A 27,157-nucleotide genomic window follows, 5' to 3' on the forward strand; every position below is an offset into this window, starting at 1 on the left:
TTATGTCTTTACCTTTTAATTTAAGCAGTCATTAGAGTCCAATATTGCAGGATGCCATCCACACAATCAGCAAAAAAAATAAATTATCACGCGTGTGCATGAGAGTCCACGTCTGACGAGTTCGTCCATGAAGCCGAGAATTTCTAAACGGATTTGAAGGCGTCTTGCGAATTCTTCACGGGATTCGCGATGATAACCACTCCCCATGCAGTCAGACCTGAAAGATACGTACAGATACGTGGTGTTTATTACTTAGAATACGACAACAAGCGATGTGAAAAGGAAGAAAAGACAACTCACATCCAGCAAATGTGATCTGAGCCACTAACCCCGGAGTCATCAGCACTCCTGTTCGCATTATTTTCCGGGCGGCATTGTACACATAAGCCCCGGATAGCATCAACCCCGCTCCGGAGATGAGCCGGCAGCTCCAGCAGCGTTCTAACAACTGTCTGGATTTCGACTGGAGGGAGTCTGTTTCTCCTGTGGGCGCCGACATAGTTCGTTAGTGTTTGCTAAAGCTAATACACTCCCCGGTTTCTCGAAATAATTCAAACAAGTCTTTAAATCAAACGCAAAGTGTAAAACAGAGTCACATTGCTCATCCTGTCGGTGGAAAGGTCAGCTTTGGAAAGTAATTCCGGGTCACGTGAGTGAATGTTTCCTGTACACTTTTCAAAATAAAAGTTTCATTTAAAAGACGCATCCCGGTGTTCTTCACAATGTGCAAAAATAAGATAGACACGAATAAAAGAACAAAAACAACATTTCGATGGGGGTGATGCGGGTACTGCGACCACGTGGAGCCAAACACAACACTGTTTCGCAATAGGGAGCTTGTTATTGACCAGATCAGCTGATCACTTGTTTGCTGTGATGTGAACCTGGGGTTACAGGTTTTACAGTCTCTCGGGGAAGACGCTATGTTTTTGTTGGTCGCCGCTCTTGTTGGTTTGTCTTTCTGGTTGGCCTGTGGTCAAACACAGCCGGCTGTGGACTCGTATGTTGCCGCAGTGTACGAGCACCGCTTGATCTTGAATCCGGAGCCTCGCGTCCCCCTGTCCCGCTCCGCAGCCCTGCAGCACATGCACAAAAACCTGGACGTGTACGAGGAGCAGGCAGCCCTGGCTGCACAGCAGGTACAGACGAGCCTTTTAGTTTCAACGTGTATTTTGTATGTAAACTATATTCCATAATGATTGTTGAAATAACTTACTATGCTCCAAAGTCCACCTGCTGCCTTTTTATAGGAGATCATTACCTGCCAGCCATTACTAAAGGCAAACCACCTTAATTAATCTATTGCTGTGAAGTGATTGGAGACATAAACAAAAAGGCTTCATTTAAATGTTCTCTTGGTTGCATTCAGTGCAGCAGGAACCTAACTTCACTATTTAAAGGGTCCAAGACTAATTAAGTCTTCAAAAATTGGTTTGGTCAGTTCTGTATTCTGCCCTCATCTTCTCTCGGTCAGGGCGCTCAGATCCTGGTGTTTCCTGAGGATGGCCTTCAGGGTATCAACTTCAGCCGTTCGTCCATCAATGGATACCTGGAAACTATTCCTGACCCCCAGCAGGAGAGCTGGAATCCCCTTTAACGCTACTGTCATAACCTGTGACGACCAAAGCTCGAGCTATTCATACCTGTGCGTGCTGGTTTGACATTGAGATACTCTATGAATTCATCATGTGAAGAAAGGGTAACGCTATCCTGACTTTTTTTTTTTTTTTTAATATGAAATAAAAGGTTGAGGCTGTGAGGACACACTGAAAATGTGTCACAGTTGTGGGAGGCTCAGCTCTAGATGTCCAAGCGCACTGTTAAAGAATGTACTCTCTGGTCTAATCTGTATTTTGCTCTTGTAGAATTTAGTGTGAATGTTTGTGTGTGTTTTCAACACGAACCCTACAGTCCTCTTCAGTCAGAAGCTGTGTCAGTATGAGCTAGTGAACCAGCCTTAAAACTACATACAGTGCATACAGTGACCGAGAGACACATGCTAGAGCTCTCCTTTACACAACTGAACAGAAATCAAGATAGAGATATGGAGATATAGCCCTAATCATTTTTATTCAAAGAAAATGTCTTTTAATTTTGTGCAATACTTTCTTTTTCAATGCATGTGCATTTTGAATCATTCTATATTGGGAAAAAAAATAATTGATATTGTTTTGATAGTAGAAAACGAGAAAAAAATTCCCCAGAAATGCTTTATTATGTCAACAACTCAACATTCCGTTGTTGTAAAATTGTTTAATTTACAGACTTGTTTTATAAGTCTGAGATATTTTTTAATTTGTTCGTTTTTGGGGGGTATTTTTCCACTTCTCCCTCGACCACTCATACAGGGTCTGTGTTTGGGTATTCCTTGGGCGGTGTTGGGAGGGTTTTCTCTTGCAGTCGCAGCTCAATGATCAGCTCATTGTGCTATAGCTCGTTCAGCGGCGGCCTCAAAAAAAACTGCTTGTTTTTAACTCATAAGTGGCATTTTATGCATTCGAGCCTGTTCTGTTTTAAGTGTGAACAGATCTTTCAGCTCTGAAGTGAGCTAATGAGCACTTGGTAGCAACTGTGGGAGGGCCTCTCTCGTTGGCTGGACGGAGCCCCGTTCTGCTGCAGTCACTGGATGGAGCTCCCTCATCTGCTGTGATTCGCCTGCACTGAGCAGCCCTGGTGGACTCTGACCGGCTGAGCAGGAAGACAGGAACTCTCATCGGAGGTCGAGGTTTTGTCTCAGTGGCGGAGGATTAGATGTCACCTCTAACTTTCTGTACACCTCTCCGTACAGGAAGGCTTGTCTTTTTTTTTAACCCTAGTATATATGAATCTACAATAATAAAAAATGTGCATATCTGTGTACAGTATGTGTTAATAGTGTGCCTAAATGTACTGTCAACTCTATTTTCATATTTTTCTTTAACCTAAAAAGAATCAGAATGTCTTGATCATTTTATGCGATTGAAAAAGACTCTAGGGTGTTTTTTTTTTTTGTTTGTTTTTTTGCATCATGCTTACCAAACTCTTCTTGTGAGCCATTGTGCTCAGATCAGTATAACACTAATAAAAGGTATCGCAGACTAACTGACCCACAGTGTGTATGTTGTCGTCAGTGTTGCTGAGTTAGTAGTAATACTACAGGTGCAGCTGAAGTTTCTATAGCGACTACATGAACGTGAGACGTTAAAGGTGGTGTCTGGTGCACAGGGACCACAAACACAAATAGATCATCTCTATGCTCTCTGCTACATCCAATTAACTAATGCACCCTAATGTGTAGTAACATGTTTTGTTTTACTTCTGCTGCATTACTACGCACAATTTCCAGAAAGTACTTGTTCGTGTTTCTTTCCACTGCAACAGATTTACAATTTTGTTGAGCCCCAACACTTTATACATCATATTTAATAACACACCAAGAAAAAAAAGGCGGTCTGGTTTTACTGCTGATACTTTCACAACATTTAATATGTTAGTCCTGCTGAATAAAACTTAATATCACACTCTTTTGTGATAAAACTAAACGGATGGTTGTCAATGTATTGATCAGCCATTACTGTTAGATATTATCTGAAATACACAGTTACCACCAATTCTTAACATTTCAATGATGGTAAAAACATTTAAGTGTTATGTCTTTACCTTTTAATTTAAGCAGTCATTAGAGTCCAATATTGCAGGACGCCATCCACACAATCAGCAAAAAAAATAAATTATCACGCGTGTGCATGAGAGTCCACGTCTGACGAGTTCGTCCATGAAGCCGAGAATTTCTAAACGGATTTGAAGGCGTCTTGCGAATTCTTCACGGGATTCGCGATGACAACCACTCCCCATGCAGTCAGACCTGAAAGATACGTACAGATACGTGGTGTTTATTACTTAGAATACGACAACAAGCGATGTGAAAAGGAAGAAAAGACAACTCACATCCAGCAAATGTGATCTGAGCCACTAACCCCGGAGTCATCAGCACTCCTGTTCGCATTATTTTCCGGGCGGCATTGTACACATAAGCCCCGGATAGCATCAACCCCGCTCCGGAGATGAGCCGGCAGCTCCAGCAGCGTTCTAACAACTGTCTGGATTTCGACTGGAGGGAGTCTGTTTCTCCTGTGGGCGCTGACATAGTTCGTTAGTGTTTGCTAAAGCTAATACACTTCCCGGTTTCTGGAAATAATTCAAACAAGTCTTTAAATCAAACGCAAAGTGTAAAACAGAGTCACATTGCTCATCCTGTCGGTGGAAAGGTCAGCTTTGGAAAGTAATTCCGGGTCACGTGAGTGAATGTTTCCTGTACACTTTTCAAAATAAAAGTTTCATTTAAAAGACGCATCCCGGTGTTCTTCACAATGTGCAAAAATAAGATAGACACGAATAAAAGAACAAAAACAACATTTCGATGGGGGTGATGCGGGTACTGCGACCACGTGGAGCCAGACACAACACTGTTTCGCAATAGGGAGCTTGTTATTGACCAGATCAGCTGATCACTTGTTTGCTGTGATGTGAACCTGGGGTTACAGGTTTTACAGTCTCTCGGGGAAGACGCTATGTTTTTGTTGGTCGCCGCTCTTGTTGGTTTGTCTTTCTGGTTGGCCTGTGGTCAAACACAGCCGGCTGTGGACTCGTATGTTGCCGCAGTGTACGAGCACCGCTTGATCTTGAATCCGGAGCCTCGCGTCCCCCTGTCCCGCTCCGCAGCCCTGCAGCACATGCACAAAAACCTGGACGTGTACGAGGAGCAGGCAGCCCTGGCTGCACAGCAGGTACAGACGAGCCTTTTAGTTTCAACGTGTATTTTGTATGTAAACTATATTCCATAATGATTGTTGAAATAACTTACTATGCTCCAAAGTCCACCTGCTGCCTTTTTATAGGAGATCATTACCTGCCAGCCATTACTAAAGGCAAACCACCTTAATTAATCTATTGCTGTGAAGTGATTGGAGACATAAACAAAAAGGCTTCATTTAAATGTTCTCTTGGTTGCATTCAGTGCAGCAGGAACCTAACTTCACTATTTAAAGGGTCCAAGACTAATTAAGTCTTCAAAAATTGGTTTGGTCATTTCTGTATTCTGCCCTCATCTTCTCTCGGTCAGGGCGCTCAGATCCTGGTGTTTCCTGAGGATGGCCTTCAGGGTATCAACTTCAGCCGTTCGTCCATCAATGGATACCTGGAAACTATTCCTGACCCCCAGCAGGAGAGCTGGAATCCCCTTTAACGCTACTGTCATAACCTGTGACGACCAAAGCTCAAGCTATTCATACCTGTGCGTGCTGGTTTGACATTGAGATACTCTATGAATTCATCATGTGAAGAAAGGGTAACGCTATCCTGACTTTTTTTTTTTTAATATGAAATAAAAGGTGAGGCTTTGAGGACACACTGAAAATGTGTCACAGTTGTGGGAGGCTCAGCTCTAGATGTCCAAGCGCACTGTCAAAGAATGTACTCTCTGGTCTAATCTGTATTTTGCTCTTGTAGAATTTAGTGTGAATGTTTGTGTGTGTTTTCAACACGAACCCTACAGTCCTCTTCAGTCAGAAGCTGTGTCAGTATGAGCTAGTGAACCAGCCTTAAAACTACATACAGTGCATACAGTGACCGAGAGACACATGCTAGAGCTCTCCTTTACACAACTGAACAGAAATCAAGATAGAGATATGGAGATATAGCCCTAATCATTTTTATTCAAAGAAAATGTCTTTTAATTTTGTGCAATACTTTCTTTTTCAATGCATGTGCATTTTGAATCATTCTATATTGGGAAAAAAAATAATTGATATTGTTTTGATAGTAGAAAACGAGAAAAAAATTCCCCAGAAATGCTTTATTATGTCAACAACTTAACATTCCGTTGTTGTAAAATTGTTTAATTTACAGACTTGTTTTATAAGTCTGAGATATTTTTTAATTTGTTCGTTTTTGGGGGGTATTTTTCCACTTCTCCCTCGACCACTCATACAGGGTCTGTGTTTGGGTATTCCTTGGGCGGTGTGGGAGGGTTTTCTCTTGCAGTCGCAGCTCAATGATCAGCTCATTGTGCTATAGCTCGTTCAGCGGCAGCCTAAAAAAAAACTGCTTGTTTTTAACTCATAAGTGGCATTTTATGCATTCAGGCCTGTTCTGTTTTAAGTGTGAACAGATCTTTCAGCTCTGAAGTGAGCTAATGAGCACTTGGTAGCAACTGTGGGAGGGCCTCTCTCGTTGGCTGGACGGAGCCCCGTTCTGCTGCAGTCACTGGATGGAGCTCCCTCATCTGCTGTGATTCGCCTGCACTGAGCAGCCCTGGTGGACTCTGACCGGCTGAGCAGGAAGACAGGAACTCTCATCGGAGGTCGAGGTTTTGTCTCAGTGGCGGAGGATTAGATGTCACCTCTAACTTTCTGTACACCTCTCCGTACAGGAAGGCTTGTCTTTTTTTTAACCCTAGTATATATGAATCTACAATAATAAAAAATGTGCATATCTGTGTACAGTATGTGTTAATAGTGTGCCTAAATGTACTGTCAACTCTATTTTCATATTTTTCTTTAACCTAAAAAGAATCAGAATGTCTTGATCATTTTATGCGATTGAAAAAGACTCTAGGGTGTTTTTTTTTTTTTGTTGTTGTTTTTTTTTGCATCATGCTTACCAAACTCTTCTTGTGAGCCATTGTGCTCAGATCAGTATAACACTAATAAAAGGTATCGCAGACTAACTGACCCACAGTGTGTATGTTGTCGTCAGTGTTGCTGAGTTAGTAGTAATACTACAAGTGCAGCTGAAGTTTCTATAGCGACTACATGAACGTGAGACGTTAAAGGTGGTGTCTGGTGCACAGGGACCACAAACACAAATAGATCATCTCTGTGCTCTCTGCTACATCCAATTAACTAATGCACCCTAATGTGTAGTAACATGTTTTGTTTTACTTCTGCTGCATTACTACGCACAATTTCCAGAAAGTACTTGTTCGTGTTTCTTTCCACTGCAACAGATTTACAATGAGCCCCAACACTTTATACATCATATTTAATAACACACCAAGAAAAAAAAGGCGGTCTGGTTTTACTGCTGATACTTTCACAACATTGAATATGTTAGTCCTGCTGAATAAAACTTAATATCACACTCTTTTGTGATAAAACTAAACGGATGGTTGTCAATGTATTGATCAGCCATTACTGTTAGATATTATCTGAAATACACAGTTACCACCAATTCTTAACATTTCAATGATGGTAAAAACATTTAAGTGTTATGTCTTTACCTTTTAATTTAAGCAGTCATTAGAGTCCAATATTGCAGGACGCCATCCACACAATCAGCAAAAAACTAAATTATCATGCGTGTGCATGGGAGTCCACGTCTGACGAGTTCGTCCATGAAGCCGAGAATTCCTAAACGGATTTGAAGGCGTCTTGCGAATTTTTAACGGGATTCGCGATGACAACCATTCCCCATGCAGTCAGACCTGAAAGATACGTACAGATACGTGGTGTTTATTACTTTAAATACGACAACAAGGGATGTGAAAAGGAAGAAAAGACAACTCACATCCAGCAAATGTGATCTGAGCCACTAACCCCGGAGTCATCAGCACTCCTGTTCGCATTATTTTCCGGGCGGCATTGAACACATAAGCCCCGGATAGCATCAACCCCGCTCCGGAGATGAGCCGGCAGCTCCAGCAGCTTTCTAACAACTGTCTGGATTTCGACTGGAGGGAGTCTGTTTCTCCTGTGGGCGCCGACATAGTTCGTTAGTGTTTGCTAAAGCTAATACACTTCCCGGTTTCTTGAAATAATTCAAACAAGTCTTTAAATCAAACGCAAAGTGTAAAACAGAGTCACATTGCTCATCCTGTCGGTGGAAAGGTCAGCTTTGGAAAGTAATTCCGGGTCACGTGAGTGAATGTTTCCTGTACACTTTTCAAAATAAAAGTTTCATTTAAAAGACGCATCCCGGTGTTCTTCACAATGTGCAAAAATAAGATAGACACGAATAAAAGAACAAAAACAACATTTCGATGGGGCTGATGCGGGTACTGCGACCACGTGGAGCCAGACACAACACTGTTTCGCAATAGGGAGCTTGTTATTGACCAGATCAGCTGATCACTTGTTTGCTGTGATGTGAACCTGGGGTTACAGGTTTTACAGTCTCTCGGGGAAGACGCTATGTTTTTGTTGGTCGCCGCTCTTGTTGGTTTGTCTTTCTGGTTGGCCTGTGGCCAAACACAGCCGGCTGTGGACTCGTATGTTGCCGCAGTGTACGAGCACCGCTTGATCTTGAATCCGGAGCCTCGCGTCCCCCTGTCCCGCTCCGCAGCCCTGCAGCACATGCACAAAAACCTGGACGTGTACGAGGAGCAGGCAGCCCTGGCTGCACAGCAGGTACAGACGAGCCTTTTAGTTTCAACGTGTATTTTGTATGTAAACTATATTTCATAATGATTGTTGAAATAACTTACTATGCTCCAAAGTCCACCTGCTGCCTTTTTATAGGAGATCATTACCTGCCAGCCATTACTAAAGGCAAACCACCTTAATTAATCTATTGCTGTGAAGTGATTGGAGACATAAACAAAAAGGCTTCATTTAAATGTTCTCTTGGTTGCATTCAGTGCAGCAGGAACCTAACTTCACTATTTAAAGGGTCCAAGACTAATTAAGTCTTCAAAAATTGGTTTGGTCATTTCTGTATTCTGCCCTCATCTTCTCTCGGTCAGGGCGCTCAGATCCTGGTGTTTCCTGAGGATGGCCTTCAGGGTATCAACTTCAGCCGTTCGTCCATCAATGGATACCTGGAAACTATTCCTGACCCCCAGCAGGAGAGCTGGAATCCTTGCACAGATCCAGACAAGCACAACAACACTGAGGTGTACTATCATACCGTTAGATTTGTTGTTACTAAATAGCATTCTGACATGAGACTGCGTTAATATAGAGACATTACTGAGCTGCCCAGGACATGCACTCATGCAACATCCGCATGCAGAATATGACTACATCTGAGTGTGGCTGTTTGATAGGTTCTCCAGAGGTTGAGCTGTATAGCACGTCGTCACAACCTCTACCTGGTGGCCAACATGCCTGACCTACAGCCTTGCACCCTGATGAATGAACACTTCTCTTCCTGTCCCCCTGACGGACGCTGGCAGTTCAACACCAATGTGGTTTTCAGGTGCAGTGTAATTATAATCCAAGTAGTTAATCTGTCCGTAGTCTACATTATGTAAACAGTAGCTTCTTTCACTCAGTTCCGATGGCCAGCTGGTGGCACGCTACCATAAACAGAACCCGTACTTTGAGGATGCCTTTGACACACCACCGCAGCCCGAGATAGTAACATTTGATACACCTTTTGCTGGGAGGTTTGGCCTTATCATCTGCTTTGACATCCTGTTCCACACGCCCACAGTCGTCCTGGTAGAAAAGGTATAAATATACACCCACAGCCGCAAAAAAAACAAATAAGGTCCTCTTTTGATTTCTGCGGTCTCCATGTCCTCTTAACCCCGGCCTCTCTTGTTCTCACTTCTTTAAGGGGGTTCGTCAGCTGATCTTCCCCACCGCCTGGTACCCCAACCAACTCCCTCTGCTGGATGCAATCCAGTTCCAGCAGGCATTCAGCCTGGGTTTCAATGTCACTCTATTAGCAGCTAACATTCGCAATGACAAACTGATCACAACAGGAAGTGGCATTTACACCCCTTTTTCTGCCACCTACCATCATGCCAAGAAAGGAGACCCAGAGAAGGGCAGACTGCTGGTGGCCAGGGTGCCAGTCTTAGACCCACTGTGGGTGGGGCAGAAAATAGCCACAGAGGAAAGTGTAGCAAAGGATGAGTCCACATCATCTACAACTACAGACTCTGGGTTTTGTCACCAGCAGAGCCTATTTAAGTCTTCTTGTACTGAAACCGTTTCTTCAGTGTCTGACTCTCCCTCTAGCTTCATTCTGTCCATGATGTACGACCCATTTACATTTGTCCTTCTGAATGACACAAGGGGTATTCTGAATGTGTGTGATGGCACTTTCTGCTGTCATCTGCAGTACCGACAGCTACCACAGGGCAGCGATAAAGAACTCTATGCACTGGGAGCATTTGCTGGAACTCACACCAAGAATGGACGCTATGCCCTGCAGGTTTGGGTTTGGATCGGTTATGACCATTTAAAACTGCTTAATGACAGGTTTGTTACAGTTATCCTATCTCTGCCTACAGGTGTGTGCATTGGTCCGCTGTGCAGGGTTGGACATCAGTTCCTGTGGACATGAAGTGGAAGAGGCAGAGACTAAATTGGACTTCCTGTTGGAAGGAAAGTTTGGGACCAGGTATGTGTATCCATCAGTTCTGGCTAGCCAACTGGTTCTGGAGCAGCCAGAGCATCTGGAGAAGAGTCAAGACGGCAGAGTAACGATGAGACACTCAAACATGACCGGTGGCCTCGTCACTGCTTGTCTATATGGACGAATGTACCACCTGGACAATGAACAGATGCGTGAGGAGCAGATGTGCGTGACTGGAGCGAGATAGAGAATACATTTCAAATTTGAAAACGTTAAAACTCATTCATCTGGAAAACTACAATTAATTAAAAACAAAACATATCTTTATTCATCCATTACTTAATTTTTAAACAAATTGCACCAAGTGTCATTCTGCCTGAAGGTTTCTTGCTCCTAAAAAGACATTTATTATTTGTCTGTCACACACACACACAAACATACAATTCATCTTACACTCACATATGCAGAGTGTCAGCCAGTTTCTCCTGTCTCCAGTACAGCACAGATATTAAGTAGTTACAGCACTGCAAGTTAAAAGTTCCACGGGCTGCCTTAATCAAGTGAGTCCTGAACCAGCCATACAGTAAATTGGTCTTACATCCACCTGCTGTCAAAATAGGCTCCTAAGGATTCAGTCCACCTCAATAATGATTCACTCTCCTTGAAATTAATCATGTGGTTCAAAGTCAATGCATATTACCAATGTGCGTGTGTGACACCCATTAGTGTCTGCCATGATAGCTTGCTGAAAAACTCTGAATAAAAACTCCAAAGTACAGTAGAGAAAACAGTTAAACACCTGGTCCCATAAGATTGTCCCTCTGTTCATTTTTTTTAGATGATCATGCCAAAAAAAAACAAAAAAAACTGTCTGTTGAGGTTTTCTTCAGTAGACGCTCTTCTAATAATAGTTGAAGGAAAATCTGAGAAAAGGCTTAAAACCACTCCAGGAGGTATCAGCAAAGATAAAAAGATAACTGTCTTTTTTTAAGTGTTACTTAAAAATACACTGGCTATGTTACTGACCATACAGTGATGCTGTCTGAGAGACATGTAGTGTGTATCCTCCCTAATCTATATTTTAGTACTTTCTTCCCCATGGGCGTGCATCTTAGGAAACAAACATCTGGATTATAACAAGGTTTAGTTCTTAGTTGTTTTGGAGAGGCTTACCTACAAATAATCTGGTTCTATTTTCTCGCTCCTCAATCATCTATTAAGGCTCCTGAGTGACTGGCTACCCTGCCAGTGTTTTGGGGATCTGTCCAGGACTCCTTAGTATGTCTCTGAATCTGAGTCGTTCAGTTCGTCATCCACAGATACAGAAGACAGTGGGCGCTCTGGTCTGCAGTAGGAAGCATGATCAGGCCTCAGAGGGGGTGGCGCGCCAAAGGCCACACCTTTAGAGATGTGGTTGGAAGTGGGGCGGTGGTTGATGACTGTTTGAGTGAGAGAAAGTGCAGGTAAAGCTGCTATTGTGACCATGGGGGAAGTGGGCATCATGGAGTTGAGGATGAGGGCCAGGCAATCAGCTACGTCGCGGTTGGGAGCGCAGGCCAAAGCTGGAGTGTACCCTAGTAAGAAGAGAAGAAGTTAGATTTCTGCTCTAGAAGCACGTGTGATTGTTAGTGTGTGCTTGGTAAATCAGTGAGATGAAAACTGACCGTTCTCATCCACTGCTAAAACACTGGCTCCTTTCGCCAGCAGCTCCTGAACTACCACTGTTAAACCCTTCCTGGCTGCTATGTGCAAGGGCCTGAAGGACAGTAAAGAAAAACAGAGATACTGTTTAAACGCGTCCACTGTGAATGTAGTGGGTTACCCCACTACACGCCCGAGTGTCTCGCTGCACTCCAGGAATATTACATACGTCTGAAGAGCAGCATTGGTGCAGTTGATGAGGTTCCTGTCGCTGATCTTCTCCAGAACCAACAAGGCGCCCGTCTCATGACCCTGAAAGAAACAGCAACAAAGTGAAGTAAGTATAATCACAGCTATACTGCACATCTATGGTTATACTTACAATCACTTTCGAATTAATAATTATTAATTTTATATATTTTATTTATTAAATGTCTGTTACCTTGCTGCAAACTAGATGTAGCGCTGTGTTCCTGTCTACATCCTGTAGAGCCAGGTTTGCTTTAGCACTGCTCACCAACACCTCTGTAACACATGAATGGAGATGGTTATATGTCAGAGGTTTGGAAAGCAAGTGTCAATACTGTATTTGTTTTCAGAAGCTGTACTGACCCACAGCATTTGTCTGTCCATTTAGAGCTGCCATCATCAGAGGTGTTCTGCGAGTGTATGTGTCAGCTACGTTCACCTGGGCTCCATGGCTCAGAAGAAGAGAAACACACTCCACATGGTCAGAGAAAGCTGCAGCGTGAAGAGGGGTCCTAGATTAACACAAACATACGTAACATTAAACTTACAGAGCTCTTACTGAATAACTTTCATGAAAACATAATGTAATTCAAATGTGTTTGCTTACCTGCCCTTAGAGTCAGTGGTGTTGACGATGGTTGTGCCCAGTGAGTCAATTAACATCTCCGCCACTCCCTCGTTATCAGTCATACTGGAACACATACACCACACACTTTCATATATGCTGTCAAATACAGTGTGCATGCACATAGCAGCATTCATGGCTAGACATTGCCTTACACAGCACAGTGCAGTGGACTGAATGAGTTCCCCTTAATCTTCCTGTATGCCTCCTGGTCTAACAACACCTCCACACATGCATCATATCCTGTAAAGAAAGAGAGAGGATAGAAGTAGGAAAGGAGAAACAAATGTCCTATAAACATCACTTTTCTATGGCTCCTAAGCAGCAGAGCTGATATGTTTCTCAAGTGTTTCATGCCGTGTACCATTGTAGCAGGCCCAGTGCAGTGGTGTGTAGCCCTGGTTGTCAGTGAGGTGTGTGTTGGCCTGTGAGGTGCTGCTGGTCTGCAGCAAGGCACCCAGGGCACCCACTCGGCCACAAGCAGATGCCAGGTGAAGAGGGGAGCGACCCCGGATATCTTTTACACAGACACTGGCCCCCCGTTGAATGAGGGCCTCCACACACTCTTCCTGTCCTGTTACCGCCTGTGGGAGAATTTGAAATTAGGAAACATTAGCGATACAAACAAATACATATAAAAATAAAACATTATGAATAAAGTTGCATTATTAGTGTGTGATTGTGTGTGTGATCACCCCTCGGTGCAGAGCTGTCCTCCCCCAGCGATCCTGTTTCTCTACGCTGGCTCCTTGACTCAGCAGAGCATACACACACTCTGTATGTCCATTCAGCACAGCCAGCATCAGAGGAGTCCTGCACACAGTGCCGAAATGTGACTTGTTTAATTCATCACTAAGGTGAAATGAGTTACAATTGTCTTATAAAAGTGGCGTAATAAACTAAAGTGAAAGCCTCAAGCCAAAGCCAGTTTGACTCTGCACACACATACACACTCACTGTCCGTTGGTGTCTTGAACATCCACATTAATGTGTTGGGTGTTGCTGCTCATGAGTAAGCGCAGACACTCTGGGTGGCCATTCATAGCTGTGGCAGACAAACAAACATGCTGAGGTTTGATTTCTAAAGCCCTAAGTTTTTAATTTTAAAAGCCACAAAATAAGCTTTATCATACGACGTGAAGGCGTTGTAATTGAATATGTCTGTATACCTGCAGCATGTATGGCTGTCTTTTTGTGTGTGTAGTCACGGGTCATGGGTGAGGCGCCATGGTGCAGCAATAGGGAGACACACTCCTGATGACCACTGGCACAAGCCAGGCTAAGGGGGGTCCAGCCCTCTGGGCTGCGAACATCCACGTCCAACAGAGATGACAAAAGCACCTCTAATGCTCCACAGTGTCCATGATAAGCCTGTATAAACAGAAGACACACACCGTTTATTTAAAAGCAGTGGTAATATAGCTCAACTGTAAAATCTTAAGTGTGAGAGAGACAAAGCCAAATGTAGACACACTGAAAAATAATTAAACTGACCGCCAGGTGGAGTGGACTGATGGGGGCATGGGTCTCTGAACCACTCAGGATGTCTGTTCCTGAAGTCTCCATTAACTGAAATAGAAAGATGACTTGCATATTACTCATTTAAGATCCAGGTTTGAACACAGAGTTTGCAGAGAAATTAAGCCAGGATATAGAGAGTGCTTTGCAAAGATGTGTGCCATGTGGAGTTCAAGGCTGTTTCTTTCTGAAATGCACACAACATTGACCTGCCAATTGTTATCCAACCAAATACATGACAGAAGGGGTTTAACAGTAGCTCCATCTGCTCAACAGATGATCTAGCCACTATTATTTTCAACAGAGAGATCCACTAACAAACAATTAATGTAAGGCCTCATTGTGTTAGAGTGGATAATTGAAGTTTCTTTCTTACCACATCAAGAGGTGTCTCACTTGCCATCTGAAAGAAACACACAATGTTTCAAATATCATGCCAAGTGTACAGTTACAGAGTGCAGTTCCAAATCTTGGTCCAGATTTTTGACCCTGTGTAGGACACACAACATATTTCTACTCAGTGTGGTAGGTGTACGCACCAGTTCCAGACAGAGTGTGCGTCCGTAGGCTGAGGCATAATGCACAGCGCTGTAACCCTGTTTGTCTCTCACCCCGGAATCAGCATTGTTCCTCAACATGTACTCCACACACCTGGTAAAGACAAAATACTACTAAAACACACACACACACATATATATATATATATACACACACACACAGATATATATAAATAATACTAAAAAACATCAGTCTTCTAACAAATACTTTGATGCCTGACTAAAAAAAGTGTTATATATAAATATATAAACAGCATAGAACTTACTTTCCATCTGTGTCGGCAGCAGCTGCATAGTGCAGAGGGCTGCAGCCTCTCTGGTCCAGCTCATTGATGCTTGAACCAGAGCCCACCAAGGCAAAGACACACTGGTAGTTACAGTTGGCTGATGCATAGTGTAATGGAGTCCTGTGATGGTCACATAACCAACATCCGCAGTCATTATATACATAGCTCTTACTCTCTTCTACTTCTATTCTACAAAAGGTCTTCAGGCCATATTTTTTCCCATTCCTCACATTCCTAGAAATAAAGTACATGCTTGGCTCACCTTCCAAAGTTGTCTCTCCTGTTAAAGTCTGCTCCTATGTTTAACAGCAGGTTCAGACACTCCAGGTTCCTGAGTGAAGAGACAGCTTAAACAGTCATGTTTTGTTGAAATATCAATGAATAGGAATACAACCGAATGCAAACTTTGTCTATTATAAAGAACATTAAGTTTCAACATTTAGAAGACTGAAAACTGATTGAAAACGGAAGAATTGTTGATGAAGAAAGAACACAAAACAAAAAGAAAACCAGGAATAAAACAATAGTACAACAGTAAGCAGTAATAATGACTCACCCTCCAGCTGCAGCAGCATGTAGACAGGTTCTTCCAAAGTCATCGGAGGTGTCTATGTCAAACCCTGCACAAATATGTAATCAGCATCAATCTGGATGTCACCTAGGTAATTCTACTTACAAGAACGATGTGAGCTTGAATGTACCTGAGGACAGCAGTTTTCTGCAGCAATCTGAGTAGCCACTGAGAGCTGCCAAGTGTAGAGGAAACATGCCATGAACGCCTCTCCTGAAAAGATGAAAGACAGAGAAAGCAAGTCATTACACGAAATAAAGGTGTGGAAATAGTGGTGCCAAAAAAAAAAAAGAAAAAAAAAGAAAAAAGGTTTAAAATAATATTAACCATCTCCAATCATCAAACTGCTCCCTTTATATTTGCGCCACTTTTTATTATGACATTAAAATCAACCAATCAGATCAAATTCAATGGGATCATAGGCAGATGGATAAATGTCAGTTGTTACTAACTGGGTGGTGTTGGCTCCATGCTTGATGAGTGCTGTGATGATGAGCTCATGGCCGTAGCGGGCTGCAATGTGAAGGGCAGTATTTCTGCTCTTGTCCTCACAGTCAATCTCAGCTCCTACAAATACAAACATATATGCATTTCCATCAAAGCAACATAAGTTCACATACTGCATACCTCATACACACTACGTTTACAGAAATGTAAACCAATTCTAATCCAGACATGAAGAATGTATTCCACTAGTGCTGTAGCTCTCACCATTTTGAATGAGGGCCTGAGAGCAGGAGAACCTTCCATGAGTAGCTGCCATGTGAAGAGGGGTCTTCCCATCCTTACTCTGAACAGGCAAGAACAGAAAAAGATTTTTATTTATGATTTTTTTTGTATAAACCAGATACTATGCATCTAAAAATGTGAATATTGTGAACATTTTTTTTTGTAATTTCATTCAAAAAGTAAAACTCATAATATAGACTGATTACATGAGATATTTTAGGTCTTTTTAAAATAGATTTCAATGTTTAAGGCTTACAAGTGTGGGCAGCTGACTCAAATAAGTTTAACACTCTACAGTTACAAAGTATAGAATGAAGAGAGACCATCTTAAACCTCCCTTTTGGACCACACGCGCACGCACCCACACATGCACCCACACACACGCATGCACCCACATGCACGCACCCACATGCACGCACCACACACAAATTCCCTGAGCAGCTTGCAACCTAAGGGGTGCCACCCACTCCCCCTCCATCTTCCATATGGCCTTGCATCTTGAGGCTGTGGAGACCTAATGTCAGTTTCCATGACTGCTACCAGTCATGGTAGCAGTCAGTGTTGTTAACACTGACTGCTACCAGTCATGGTAGCAGTCAGTGTTAACAACACTGTCAGTTCAGCTTTATGTTTGATACCGAGGACACAGGCTGCTTTTAACTAGGCTAAAAATGGTCTTCTTTTAATTTCCTTCTTTTAATCTTTACAGGTGAGCTATACATAATGATATCCCAGCTAAATATGTGTATTTCAGCGTTTGTAATAAAGTCTATCTGCATATGTACACACCCGCATATTGATGTGTGCTCCATGGGCCAGCAGTAGCTCCTGGCACAGTGCTCCCTGGCGTGAGGAGGAGGCAAAGTGTAGGGCAGAGAAACCCCTCTCATTCACCTTAATCAAGATACAAAATAACACCATCAAACACACAGTGGTCACCTATGTAATATTTTGCATCTTATAGAGAGATAAGCACACACCTGATTGACATTTGCTCCTGCCTGGATGAGCTCACCTACCACAACATCCTGACCATTGTAACAAGCCAAATGGAGCGGGGTGTTACCATAGGCATTCGCCTCATTCACCTATGTAGAAAGACAATTTGCATTTATGGATTTTCAGAAAAAGTTGCCGGGATGTTGCATTTTATTGACTAAAGAATATTATATTAATAGCATTTAAAAAAGGTGTTATTAAGTTAAAGATTTGGCAAAACTAATACTTGTACTTGTTGGATATGATGTCCATATTTAGGACATTGCGTAAGCATGTGTGTCTGTGTACTGACATGGACTCCAAGGCTCAGCAGGTAGTGCACTGTGCTGCTCATGCCACTGGAAGCAGCTGCATGGAGTGGGGTGTAGGCCTTCTTGTCCTTACAGTCGACCTCTGCTCCACTGTCCACCAGTAATTTCACAACCTCCAGGTGACCTGAGATTGAGATGAATACAATTCAATTCAGATGAGAAAACCCAGTGCATTTCACTATGATCCATTTTTAAAATAGACAAATAACAAGTAGAAGCACATTAGGAACACATTCATGCGGCATCCTGCTTTAGTGATGTGTGAAGGCGTCCTTGGACAAGACACTGAAACTCCATAGAATTACTATCATCTGTGTACAGCCGTCCAACAACAATCTCCCAAGGGGATCAATAAAGTATGTCTTTATTTTTGTTATTAATGCAGTCTCACCCATGTAGGCTGCCCAGTGAATGGCTCTTCGGTCCTTCTTGTCAAATGCATTGATGTTTGCACCTCTGGACAGCAGCAACTTCACCATCTGACACACAAAAAGCAAATTAAATAGGCTCTTTTGTACGCTTGTCTTCATGTCTATGTAAGAAAAGGTACCAACCTCTACATGTCCACTGAAGGCAGCGTGGTGCAGTGCAGTCCGTCCCGCCCGGTCAGACACATTGACATTACTTAGCAGCGGTACCAATGCCTCGGCACAGCGTACAGCTTTGTTGCTAGCTGCTACATGGAGCGGCGTCTGCCAGTTTTTGTCCCGGGCGTTAACATCTGCACTGTGCTTTAGTAACACTGCAACTGCATCCTGGATGGACAGAGATCATGGGTCATGCTGTGCAGTTAGAAGGCCTATTTTGATTGGCCTCTCAGTTCTAACTACATACATGCCAGTGTGTGAAGCTGGCTGTATATAAATAGTTATAAAAATCTTTGCTCTTCCTAAGCAGTTCAAAGCCTATAATAGCACTAGTAAGGATAAAAAAAACACACATGGCTTTGTTAGTGTGGGCATGTTGCCCAGGACCAAACAGAATAGGTAAAGAGATGCCGAGGGCTTATCAGACACTAGCACGCTGCACAGTGGTTATGTCCATTTGCCTCTTTAAGGTCAGACTTGCTACTTTTTTAAAAATATACCACAGCAGCAATAACTTATCCATCTCATGCAAGTGTGGTAGGGCAACATTTTATTTGCTCCATAAAAAATGTTGAATCTCAAATATGGACTTGGTATGAAAAGCACAAATATCTTTGTTCTGATTACAGTGTGACAGGGAAGAACAGAGTTACAGAACTGCAGGAGAGTCACCAGAATACAAATTAGTGTGTGTGTGTGTGTGTATTGTATAACGTGTCATGTAATGTGTTACCTCACTACAAGAGGCGACAGCTCGATGAAGAGGAGTCAACCACTTGTTATCTTTGGCATTAACTCTGGCTCCTTGGATGAAAACGATAGTGTGAGTGAGGGAGATAAAGAGATGCCAACAGAGAGTATTGCAGACATAATGAAAATTGTCTGATCATCGAATAGACTCCTAAATGACAGAACAAATTCTTAAAGACAAGCTAATAGTATTAAGGTCTTTTTTATGTCTATGAGCAAGAGTTCTTTTGAGTCAGTAGTGTCTGAAAGATATAAAACTCCCATGATCCTTTTTGGCACAGCTTGGGGGGTTAAAATAGCCCTGAAGCTGCACCTGTTACTTGCTTTTCACGTTATTGAGAAACATATACACACCCCTTCTACCCTACTCTTGTATTACAACAGTGTTGACCCCACCTTCTGACATGCTTAGCTGATTTCACAGAAAGTCTAGCTGGCAAAGATTCTCAAGAAATGTAACCGAAAGAGCAGCATGCAGAAACATGAGTAACGTGGCATGGATTTGGCATTAGGAGGAATATTTCTTCTTGGAAAATAGGAACAAAATACAAAATTTTTGGAAGGAGGTTTTTCTTGATCCAGCTGACATAAGCTTAAAATTCATTAAATTAACTAATTTAATAGTAATATAAAAACATCTCAGTCAAAATGCTGAAAGAAGTATTTTAAGAATCATGACTAAATTAAATAAAGAGTGAACACAACATCTATTTAAGAAAATACTAGAAGTCCACTGAAATGCATGGATGGCTATTAGGTTTGATTAATTTGTAGCTAGCCCTGCATTAGCCACAGTGTTTACCTGCGAGCACGAGCAGTTCAATGATCTCTGCATCTCCCAGGTAGGCTGCAGCATGAAGAGGTGTCCGCTTCTCATTGTCCTGACAGGGGACCACAAAACAAGGAAAACTCAAATTAAACCAGGCAATCATCCAAACATGGGCCTGCTCACAAAGAAATACACCACATGAGTGAGTGAAGGTTTAAAAAACTATTATACTACACCTTTTCTACTTAAACCCTGGCAGAAAATGGCTATTATATCAATTTAAAGTAAATCTACAACCCAATGTACAAAAAAAAAAAAGTGAGTTTCTGAAAACTTTTAGAAGCCTCTGATCACAGGGCACATGTCCCAAACAATATCTATATCTATATCTCTCACACCATTGTGGACCAAAAGAAACATGAGACAAAAGGCCCAAAGCGAAAATGGTCTATCATGTGTTCGCTTGCATTCTTCACTTCACTCCATCATTACACTACTGCACCTCTTTCAGTGCCGCAGAGAGCAATCAGCAGAGTGGGGCTATAAACAAATGTCATGTGACTGCAATGGGCCTGGTCCAGTGTTGCTGACTCCAGAAAGACTCAGTGTAATGACCCCAGCATTATAGACCAAGACAGAAATAATGAAGAACACACCAGAATAGGGTGTAAAATTACAAAATGTGATGGGGAAAAAGAAGAGAGTTCATGTCATGGTTATGTCCACCATGTTATGAGTGTATAAAGCCACAAAGTCACAGCAATCACAGTGCGACTTACCTGAATGTTGACATCCTCTTTCTTAAATATGAGAGCGCGAACTTCTTCTGGGTCCACATTGAAGATGGCTCTTAACAGAGATGGCTACAAAAAAAAGAAAGAATGCTCAATTTGCAAGGCAATAATTTACTATGCTGACAACTATGTTATCTATGAGAATTACGAGAGTTACAAATGAGAGTGTTTCACACACAGACACTATAATCCTGAGCTGGGAGAGAGCCCTAGGTCACAAATGGCTGTATAGCACCAATATGTTTACTGCGCTAGCAGCTGCAGGTTACAGCACACAAACATGCACGCATGAACACACATCTTTACATAAATGTTTCAGTTTGTCTGTAAGGGGTTAAAGCTATGCTCTGTTCCTAGATGGTGCAAGGTCAGTTAATAAGAATGTAAATAATGTAGAAGACAAGTGGAATGCAGAAAAAATACTAAATCATTTTCTCTGCTCCTCAACCAATTATCAGAAAAACTTAAACAAGCTTTATCACTTTTTGCACATTGTTGAGAAAAGATGCCAACTTTTCCTTGAACAAGGAAGCTGCAAACAAATTACAGACACAAAAAAAACAAACAAAAAAAAAAAAATAGGGGACCGCCTGGTTTATGACCGTTTCTCTTTAATTTACACACGTCTATGTGCCTGATTGTAAACAGCTGACATTAACCTGAGAGCATGGTGTTGCCTGATACTGAGCGGGATGTGTTAACAGTATTTCTCAGCAGTCATCGTAAAACTGGCATTGGTGAGCAACAGAATGGCATGCTCATTCAAAGGTTAGGGGAAGTAAACCTATTTTAAGCTAACAATTCAATTCACGGGCTTAAAGCTACAGTTCTGATATTTTGATGTTAAAACTCAAACTGAAACTACAACTTTATATTTTAATCTAATGGTTTCAATTATACTTTCACTATAAGCTTTGCCTTCCTTAGAAATGCTGACAAAACAAGTTTAAGAACAATGGCATGGTCCTGCTGATTTAGGGAAGGTCCAAATAGGTTTCAAATTCCAAAGCCCTTCTAAGTCAGTGCCATTCCCTGTTTTATAAAATACCCAGTATATGAAGTCTATGAAATACTGATTATCTCACTGATAAATGTTTTTCACCCAAGGTTAAGTGAGAGTTATGCCATGGTACTATATACAGTAAGTGTGATGTGACCCTGCTTGTTACTCTCAACCTACCCGTTTTCTCTATCATGCTCTCATTTCGTCCCAACTAAAAATAAGTGGAGCTGTCGGGCATATTGATATCTGTCTTACACTGGTGACCACTGGAACTATGTCAGAGATCACACAAGGCAGACAAGTGTAGAAACCCTTTCATCAGAGTCAACACATCCTCTCAGGCATTTTTCATTCTCAGTGTGCTCTTCAAAGAGCAGCTTTCATGGGATGAAAAGACTTTTGACTGTGCTCAGCTTGTCCTCTATACAGCCAACACTGGAGAGTACAAAGGCCCAGGCTTTGCTGATAATCTATATAACCTCAGTCATCTCATATGGCAGGGCTATATCAGTCATTATATTGGTGCTATATTTGGCACTGGAAGACATTTGTTGGTAGTGCATTGTCTGTTATTGGAACGGGATGTATAGCCATGTACTTCCACACAGGTATTAGCATCTGGGGAAGATATGAGATGCAGCGGTCTGCTCTGTCATTAATACAAAAAACAGAATATAAACCTTGAATGTGCCCAAAACATCACTGAAAGAAAGATTCAGAAAATCAAAAAATAGTTTAATCAATAGCAAACCGAACAGAAGAGCCCGTCTCACCTTGTCCTCCTGAGCGGCAGCCCTTCGAGCGGTATGATGGGATGATTTGTGCCGGGGAGGTGGGGGTGAAGAACAAGGCTCATCTTCCTCCACCTCCTCCAGCACCACAATACACACGCGGCTAGCCCGCTCTGACCGCATCAGGAACAAACATGCACACACATTAACACAATCACTCACACACTCTCTGTCACTCACACACACACACGTAAATACAGTGTTCCCTCCTACATATATGCACTGTTCAGGAAAGGCAGCAAAGGTGAGCAATTAATCCCACAAACAGAGTGACTTCCTTGTGAACAAATACTGCGCATCTCCATGTAAAATCCAATGTGATGTCCCGCTCTGTCCTCTATCTGTCAGTGTTGTTTTGCTGCACGTCTCCTTTCCTCCTCTCTGTAACCCACACTCACACTGTCTGTGAGCAGCAGTAGCCGAGGCAGCAGGGAATTCCTCTGCGTAATGGTGGCGGTAAGCGGCATGCGGCAGAATGAGCTTGGGCTGCCTAGCAGCACACAGGAAGCTACATATCCTCACTGCTATGCTGCAGCCAGGAACAAATGCATACACACACACACACACACACACAGACCCTGTGATTAGCTTGGATGGGAGCTGTAGAGCCCTATATCTGCATGGGTATGCACTGCTCACTTCAGGCAGACTGCTGAAGCCTGCTCTTTCAAAAGAAGAGACAGAGGGAGACGAGGGGGAGGGGAAGGATGGGAGGGAGGGGGGGAGTTAGGGAGGGAGAGAGAAAGAGAGAGTGAAAGAAAGAGGGAGGAGAATACAGATACAAAGGACAAGGAGAGACTGAGAGAATAGGAATAATTGCAGCCAGGTACGTAGAGTACTGCAACAAAACAAAAATAAAAAGATGAATGAAGCAAAGGACAAAGAGAGGGCATAGAACAGCAATTAATGCCAATTGGTTACTTACTCAATCAGTATTTACAGAAAGAGCAAAGGGGGGGAGAGTAAGATCAATATAGGGAAAAATCTGGACTGCAGCACAGTCAATTTCTGAAAAGTTCTGTTGTGAAAGGCCGTCTGATGTTGTTGGTAAGATGCTGCTATCAGTGTTATAAGTGTAATAATAGTTAGAAAGTAGCTAGGTAAGTGCAAATTTTAATTGGAGATTTTCCAATGGAGAATTGTTACTATCTCCAGCAACCAATGCCGTGTTGTTTGCCAAAAGTTTGTTAAACTCTTAGCATTTTCCAATTTGCGAAATAAGATGTCATTGGTTTGTTCAAAGTGGATACCAGATCAGTGTGTGTATGCACGGTACTGTTCTACTATCCTCTTTTGTGTAACAGTGGCATAGCTTCAAAAGTCCCCATCTCCTCATTATAAAACTGGAACAAACTAGCTTTGCCAGGGAATGTGAGGGTAGCTAACAAGACCAGTCTGTACGTGCACGCCTCCATGTGTGTGAGTGTGTGTTTCCATCTCCTTCATATTCAACACAGATCCTAAAAAGAGCAATCTCGCCAAGCCACACAACCCCATTAATTCAGAGGGAGGGATGGAGCAGAGGAGGATGAATGAGAGAGAGATATTCATTTGGATGGGGTCTTTCTACAGACCTAAACTTTGAGTCTAAAGGACTTAATATGAAACAGATAGAATCTCTCTGTTCCTCATTACGAATTTGCATCAAAGGCACAAATAAAGAATGATGCTTGGGAAGCAAAGTACATAAACAACCATTGTTTTGTCTGGGAGTACTCTCAGCAGTGCAGCCCAAAGATGTTTACAAAGCAGACTTGTTGCCATTTGCCAAGTACAGTGCAGTACAGAGTAAGCAACAGCAAACAAAAATGGAAGTCTAAGTAAAAACTATTTACAACCTACAAACATTACTTCAAAAGAGACGTGTCGATGTGCATGTGTGAGCAAAAGTAGCAGGCTTGCACTGACCTCTGCTGTGACCCTGCGACAGGAGGCTCTTTGCGTAATGGAATCCCAGTTCACAAATACAAAGGCCAGCGCGTGTGGGCGTTTGTGCATGTGTTTGTGTGTGTGTGTGTGTGCTGGGACACATACTCACACAGACAGCAGCACTGAAATGCTGACATCCAGACATTTCAAAGCTTTTAAAGATTAAGAGAGGATGATTAATTGCTCTAATGATATTAAATATCGAAGTGGTGACAACGCAGCTATAGGCTGCTACTTTTCACATCAAATCTATGCGTTTAATGTAGTGTAGTCTGTGTATTAAGAAACTGTGTTTTCTTAGTTTGAACTGACATTTTACATGGATTTTGATGATAACCAAGTACTATCTACTAGCAGACACACACACATTTAACGAATACATTAGACAGCAACAAAAAGGGCACCTAAAGCTATTGCTCTGTTTATGTACTGTACACATTTCACTTGTTTACAAATGCAAACAACAACTTACATTGTGCTACTGGGATTTTTGTCTAGCAGTCAACAACAGTGCATTACTGATGTTTAAAAGCTCTGAGCACATAAACAAACAACAAAACTACACTTCACTCACTTGTATGTTTGATATTGTGTTTTCATTGTGTGTGTTCTCTTAACACTTCTACCACCTCTCTCCTCAGACAGGAACAGAGCCTGGTTAGGACAATGTAGCATCCTTCTAAGCAACAGGACTCCCTCTAGAGGACAGACTGCAGCATTTAACACTTGTGTCTCCAGTTCTGCCTCTGTGTGCGACTATTTTCGTCCCTTTGTCCATTTCTCTGTCAGCAAACACTAAAGGGAACAATGGAGAGTTTAGAGGGGATCCTACTCACTCTTCCGTTTGTTGTGCGCCTGTTGACTGCCCGGAAGACTGGTTCTGGACAGTCTAGGACAAGCCGCATAGCTTCAGAATCACTGACCTACTTTGAAGTTTTAATTCCTACAAAACAGAAATCCTGAAGCAACATTATATGGGACTTGTGGTACAATAATATCAATCTGTGCAACTAACAATAATTCATTAAATAATGCACTTTTTTAAAATAGTGGTAATCAGTATAAGATTTGAATGTGCTAAATGTAATAAACAATGACAAGCATACACCACACTGTACCCAAATGTTTTTAAAGGCTCTTTCATTAACTCAATAGTTTGTATGACCAGAACAATAGTGAATTAACTCACTACTTTCTAACTCAAGTGTCTGATGTCCACTACCTTTAATGTGAACACCAGCAGGGTTCACAACAGCTGATCCTGAGCCTGTAGATGACTGACACAGTGTCTTACTCGTAAGCTCGGCACCAGCTGCTATTTCAGTCTGACAGTCAACAGGTGACCGGCCACAGCTGTCCCGAAGAACATTAGCAGGGATCCGGCGAAGACAGCTGATAAATCAGGCTCCCTGGATGCTTGGTTAATGGCCTACAGCCCGCATATTCACAAATTCGCAGTCCAGGTCAACATAATATGTTTCACTCACTTTGCGTTCATAATTTTACAGCCTGGTGATCCAATGCGTGTCTCGCATGAGTCCACTTGCCAACTTAACGCTAGCAGAGCAGCGGAGTTAGCCACCATGTTAATCTAGCAGCTATCCAGCTGTGTTCACCAATCCATCACCACCAGAAACAACAAACAGCAACAGTGGGGAAGAAAAGAGAGAAAGGAAAAAAAAACTACAGCCGTGTCACCACTGAACTGCTATGAAACTGAGCGTTGTTAACTCAACAAAGTTATCGTACAGCAACAGGTGACATGACATTAGCATGTCCCTTAGCTGTGCTGAACGCTCTTCTGTTTACTGGTTACAGCTAAGTTAGCTCGTTAGCTAACATGTCAGATGTCAGTTGACTTAACGGCAAGAACGAACGCAGACCTGAGCAACATTAGCTTAGCAATAAGACGACTCAACCCCAAACTCATGTTAATATAATTTACTCCTTTAACGCAAAGTAACGACAAAGACTTGACGTTGAATGTTAGCTAACGTTACCTGGTCAAGTATCTTCATCACAGCCATATCCCCTGTGTTGGAGCGAAAGAAGGCAGTAACTCGCCCGGGAGTTCCTGTCAATTTGAACCGGGGGAACTGGATGAGGACAGACGCGGAGTCAAACGATGCAGTTCCCTCCTTCCTTCCTTCCTTCCTGTTACGGACATGGACAAACTCCAACCGGCTGCATCACGGAATAGAAAAGATAAAACACGGGTCCCAAACACAGCAGTGAGCTGCACACTGCGTTATCCCCAGCAGAGCAGAGCAGAGCAGAGAGCAGAGAGCTGACCACCCACCAAGAGTGTCCAACATCCCCACTCACATTAAACCACTGGACATGTGTCTGTCCTACATCACTGTGGCTCATATTGTTTTTTATTTCCACAGAAAACTGATAGACAGGATTAGATTTCAATTCAAACATCTCCAAAGTAATTCTTCATCTGTTTCCAGTAAATGTGAATTATTTTTATTACTCATATAGAAAGGTGCAAGGCACGGTCTCACCTTATTAATAAGCAATAGATAGTTTAGCTTTTAATGTCATGATGAAAATCTTTTCACAGTTCAGCAGTGATTGTTTTGATTTCTGTATATTTCCACTTGTGAAGTGTAAAAATAATAAAGATTCATTTAACCACATGATAAATGGTGCATCATCCACTCCTCTGTCTTACTGCTGCTTCTATTCTCACCATTTTCAGTTGAGTGCTACATTCCCCAGTTTCCCCAGGTTGACTTGAAGAATTAGGAGGATGCT

The 27,157-nt window shown here is 42.4% G+C and overlaps 5 protein-coding genes and 2 long non-coding RNA genes across 8 annotated transcripts; 3 read left to right on the forward strand and 4 right to left on the reverse strand.

The window, feature by feature from the left end:
* Nucleotides 1-62: 62 nt before the first annotated feature.
* Nucleotides 63-688, reverse strand: dmac1 (distal membrane arm assembly complex 1). The gene is made up of 2 exons (XM_026348638.1): nt 301-688; nt 63-217 (listed from the first exon to the last, which is right to left on the reverse strand). The coding sequence occupies exons 1-2, from the start codon at nt 497-499 to the stop codon at nt 144-146; spliced, it is 273 nt and encodes a 90-aa protein (XP_026204423.1). The 5' UTR covers nt 500-688; the 3' UTR covers nt 63-143.
* Nucleotides 689-710: 22 nt separating this feature from the next.
* On the forward strand, nt 711-1,597 carry LOC113154086 (biotinidase-like). The gene is made up of 2 exons (XM_026348094.1): nt 711-1,139; nt 1,475-1,597. The coding sequence occupies exons 1-2, from the start codon at nt 924-926 to the stop codon at nt 1,595-1,597; spliced, it is 339 nt and encodes a 112-aa protein (XP_026203879.1). The 5' UTR covers nt 711-923.
* A 1,835-nt stretch (nt 1,598-3,432) lies between these two features.
* On the reverse strand, nt 3,433-4,282 carry LOC113154650. Its single transcript, XR_003298047.1, has 2 exons — nt 3,928-4,282; nt 3,433-3,844 (listed from the first exon to the last, which is right to left on the reverse strand). It is a non-coding gene; the product is annotated as an uncharacterized LOC113154650 (long non-coding RNA).
* Nucleotides 4,283-4,419: 137 nt separating this feature from the next.
* Nucleotides 4,420-5,240, forward strand: LOC113153656 (biotinidase-like). Its single transcript, XM_026347354.1, has 2 exons — nt 4,420-4,766; nt 5,102-5,240. The coding sequence occupies exons 1-2, from the start codon at nt 4,551-4,553 to the stop codon at nt 5,222-5,224; spliced, it is 339 nt and encodes a 112-aa protein (XP_026203139.1). The 5' UTR covers nt 4,420-4,550; the 3' UTR covers nt 5,225-5,240.
* Nucleotides 5,241-7,063: 1,823 nt separating this feature from the next.
* LOC117152925 lies at nt 7,064-7,709 on the reverse strand. Its single transcript, XR_004463399.1, has 2 exons — nt 7,575-7,709; nt 7,064-7,462 (listed from the first exon to the last, which is right to left on the reverse strand). It is a non-coding gene; the product is annotated as an uncharacterized LOC117152925 (long non-coding RNA).
* A 243-nt stretch (nt 7,710-7,952) lies between these two features.
* Nucleotides 7,953-10,615, forward strand: LOC113153655 (biotinidase-like). Its single transcript, XM_026347353.1, has 6 exons — nt 7,953-8,384; nt 8,720-8,869; nt 9,023-9,174; nt 9,251-9,428; nt 9,538-10,140; nt 10,220-10,615. The coding sequence occupies exons 1-6, from the start codon at nt 8,169-8,171 to the stop codon at nt 10,529-10,531; spliced, it is 1,611 nt and encodes a 536-aa protein (XP_026203138.1). The 5' UTR covers nt 7,953-8,168; the 3' UTR covers nt 10,532-10,615.
* Nucleotides 10,590-26,646, reverse strand: LOC113153654 (serine/threonine-protein phosphatase 6 regulatory ankyrin repeat subunit A). 2 transcript variants are annotated; one of them, XM_026347352.1, is made up of 29 exons: nt 26,395-26,646; nt 20,657-20,740; nt 19,911-19,989; nt 19,092-19,162; nt 18,326-18,526; nt 18,163-18,250; nt 17,753-17,895; nt 17,442-17,549; nt 17,251-17,355; nt 16,444-16,522; nt 16,185-16,299; nt 15,863-15,945; nt 15,718-15,781; nt 15,424-15,492; nt 15,141-15,281; nt 14,857-14,968; nt 14,694-14,720; nt 14,294-14,368; nt 13,969-14,170; nt 13,757-13,844; nt 13,495-13,612; nt 13,164-13,383; nt 12,955-13,042; nt 12,782-12,865; nt 12,538-12,686; nt 12,368-12,450; nt 12,155-12,237; nt 11,949-12,040; nt 10,590-11,858 (listed from the first exon to the last, which is right to left on the reverse strand). In XM_026347352.1, exons 1-29 carry the CDS (start codon nt 26,419-26,421, stop codon nt 11,560-11,562), a joined length of 3,177 nt encoding a protein of 1,058 aa, XP_026203137.1. In that variant the 5' UTR covers nt 26,422-26,646; the 3' UTR covers nt 10,590-11,559. The 2 variants fall into 2 exon arrangements, with proteins under 2 accessions (XP_026203137.1, XP_026203136.1); XM_026347351.1 differs by lacking the exon at nt 26,395-26,646 and adding an exon at nt 22,448-22,588 and having other exon boundaries at nt 11,560-11,858.
* Between the last annotated feature and the right edge of the window lie 511 nt (nt 26,647-27,157).

This window comes from Anabas testudineus, chromosome 11, assembly GCF_900324465.2.
Source record: "Anabas testudineus chromosome 11, fAnaTes1.2, whole genome shotgun sequence".
Lineage (NCBI taxonomy): Eukaryota > Metazoa > Chordata > Actinopteri > Anabantiformes > Anabantidae > Anabas > Anabas testudineus.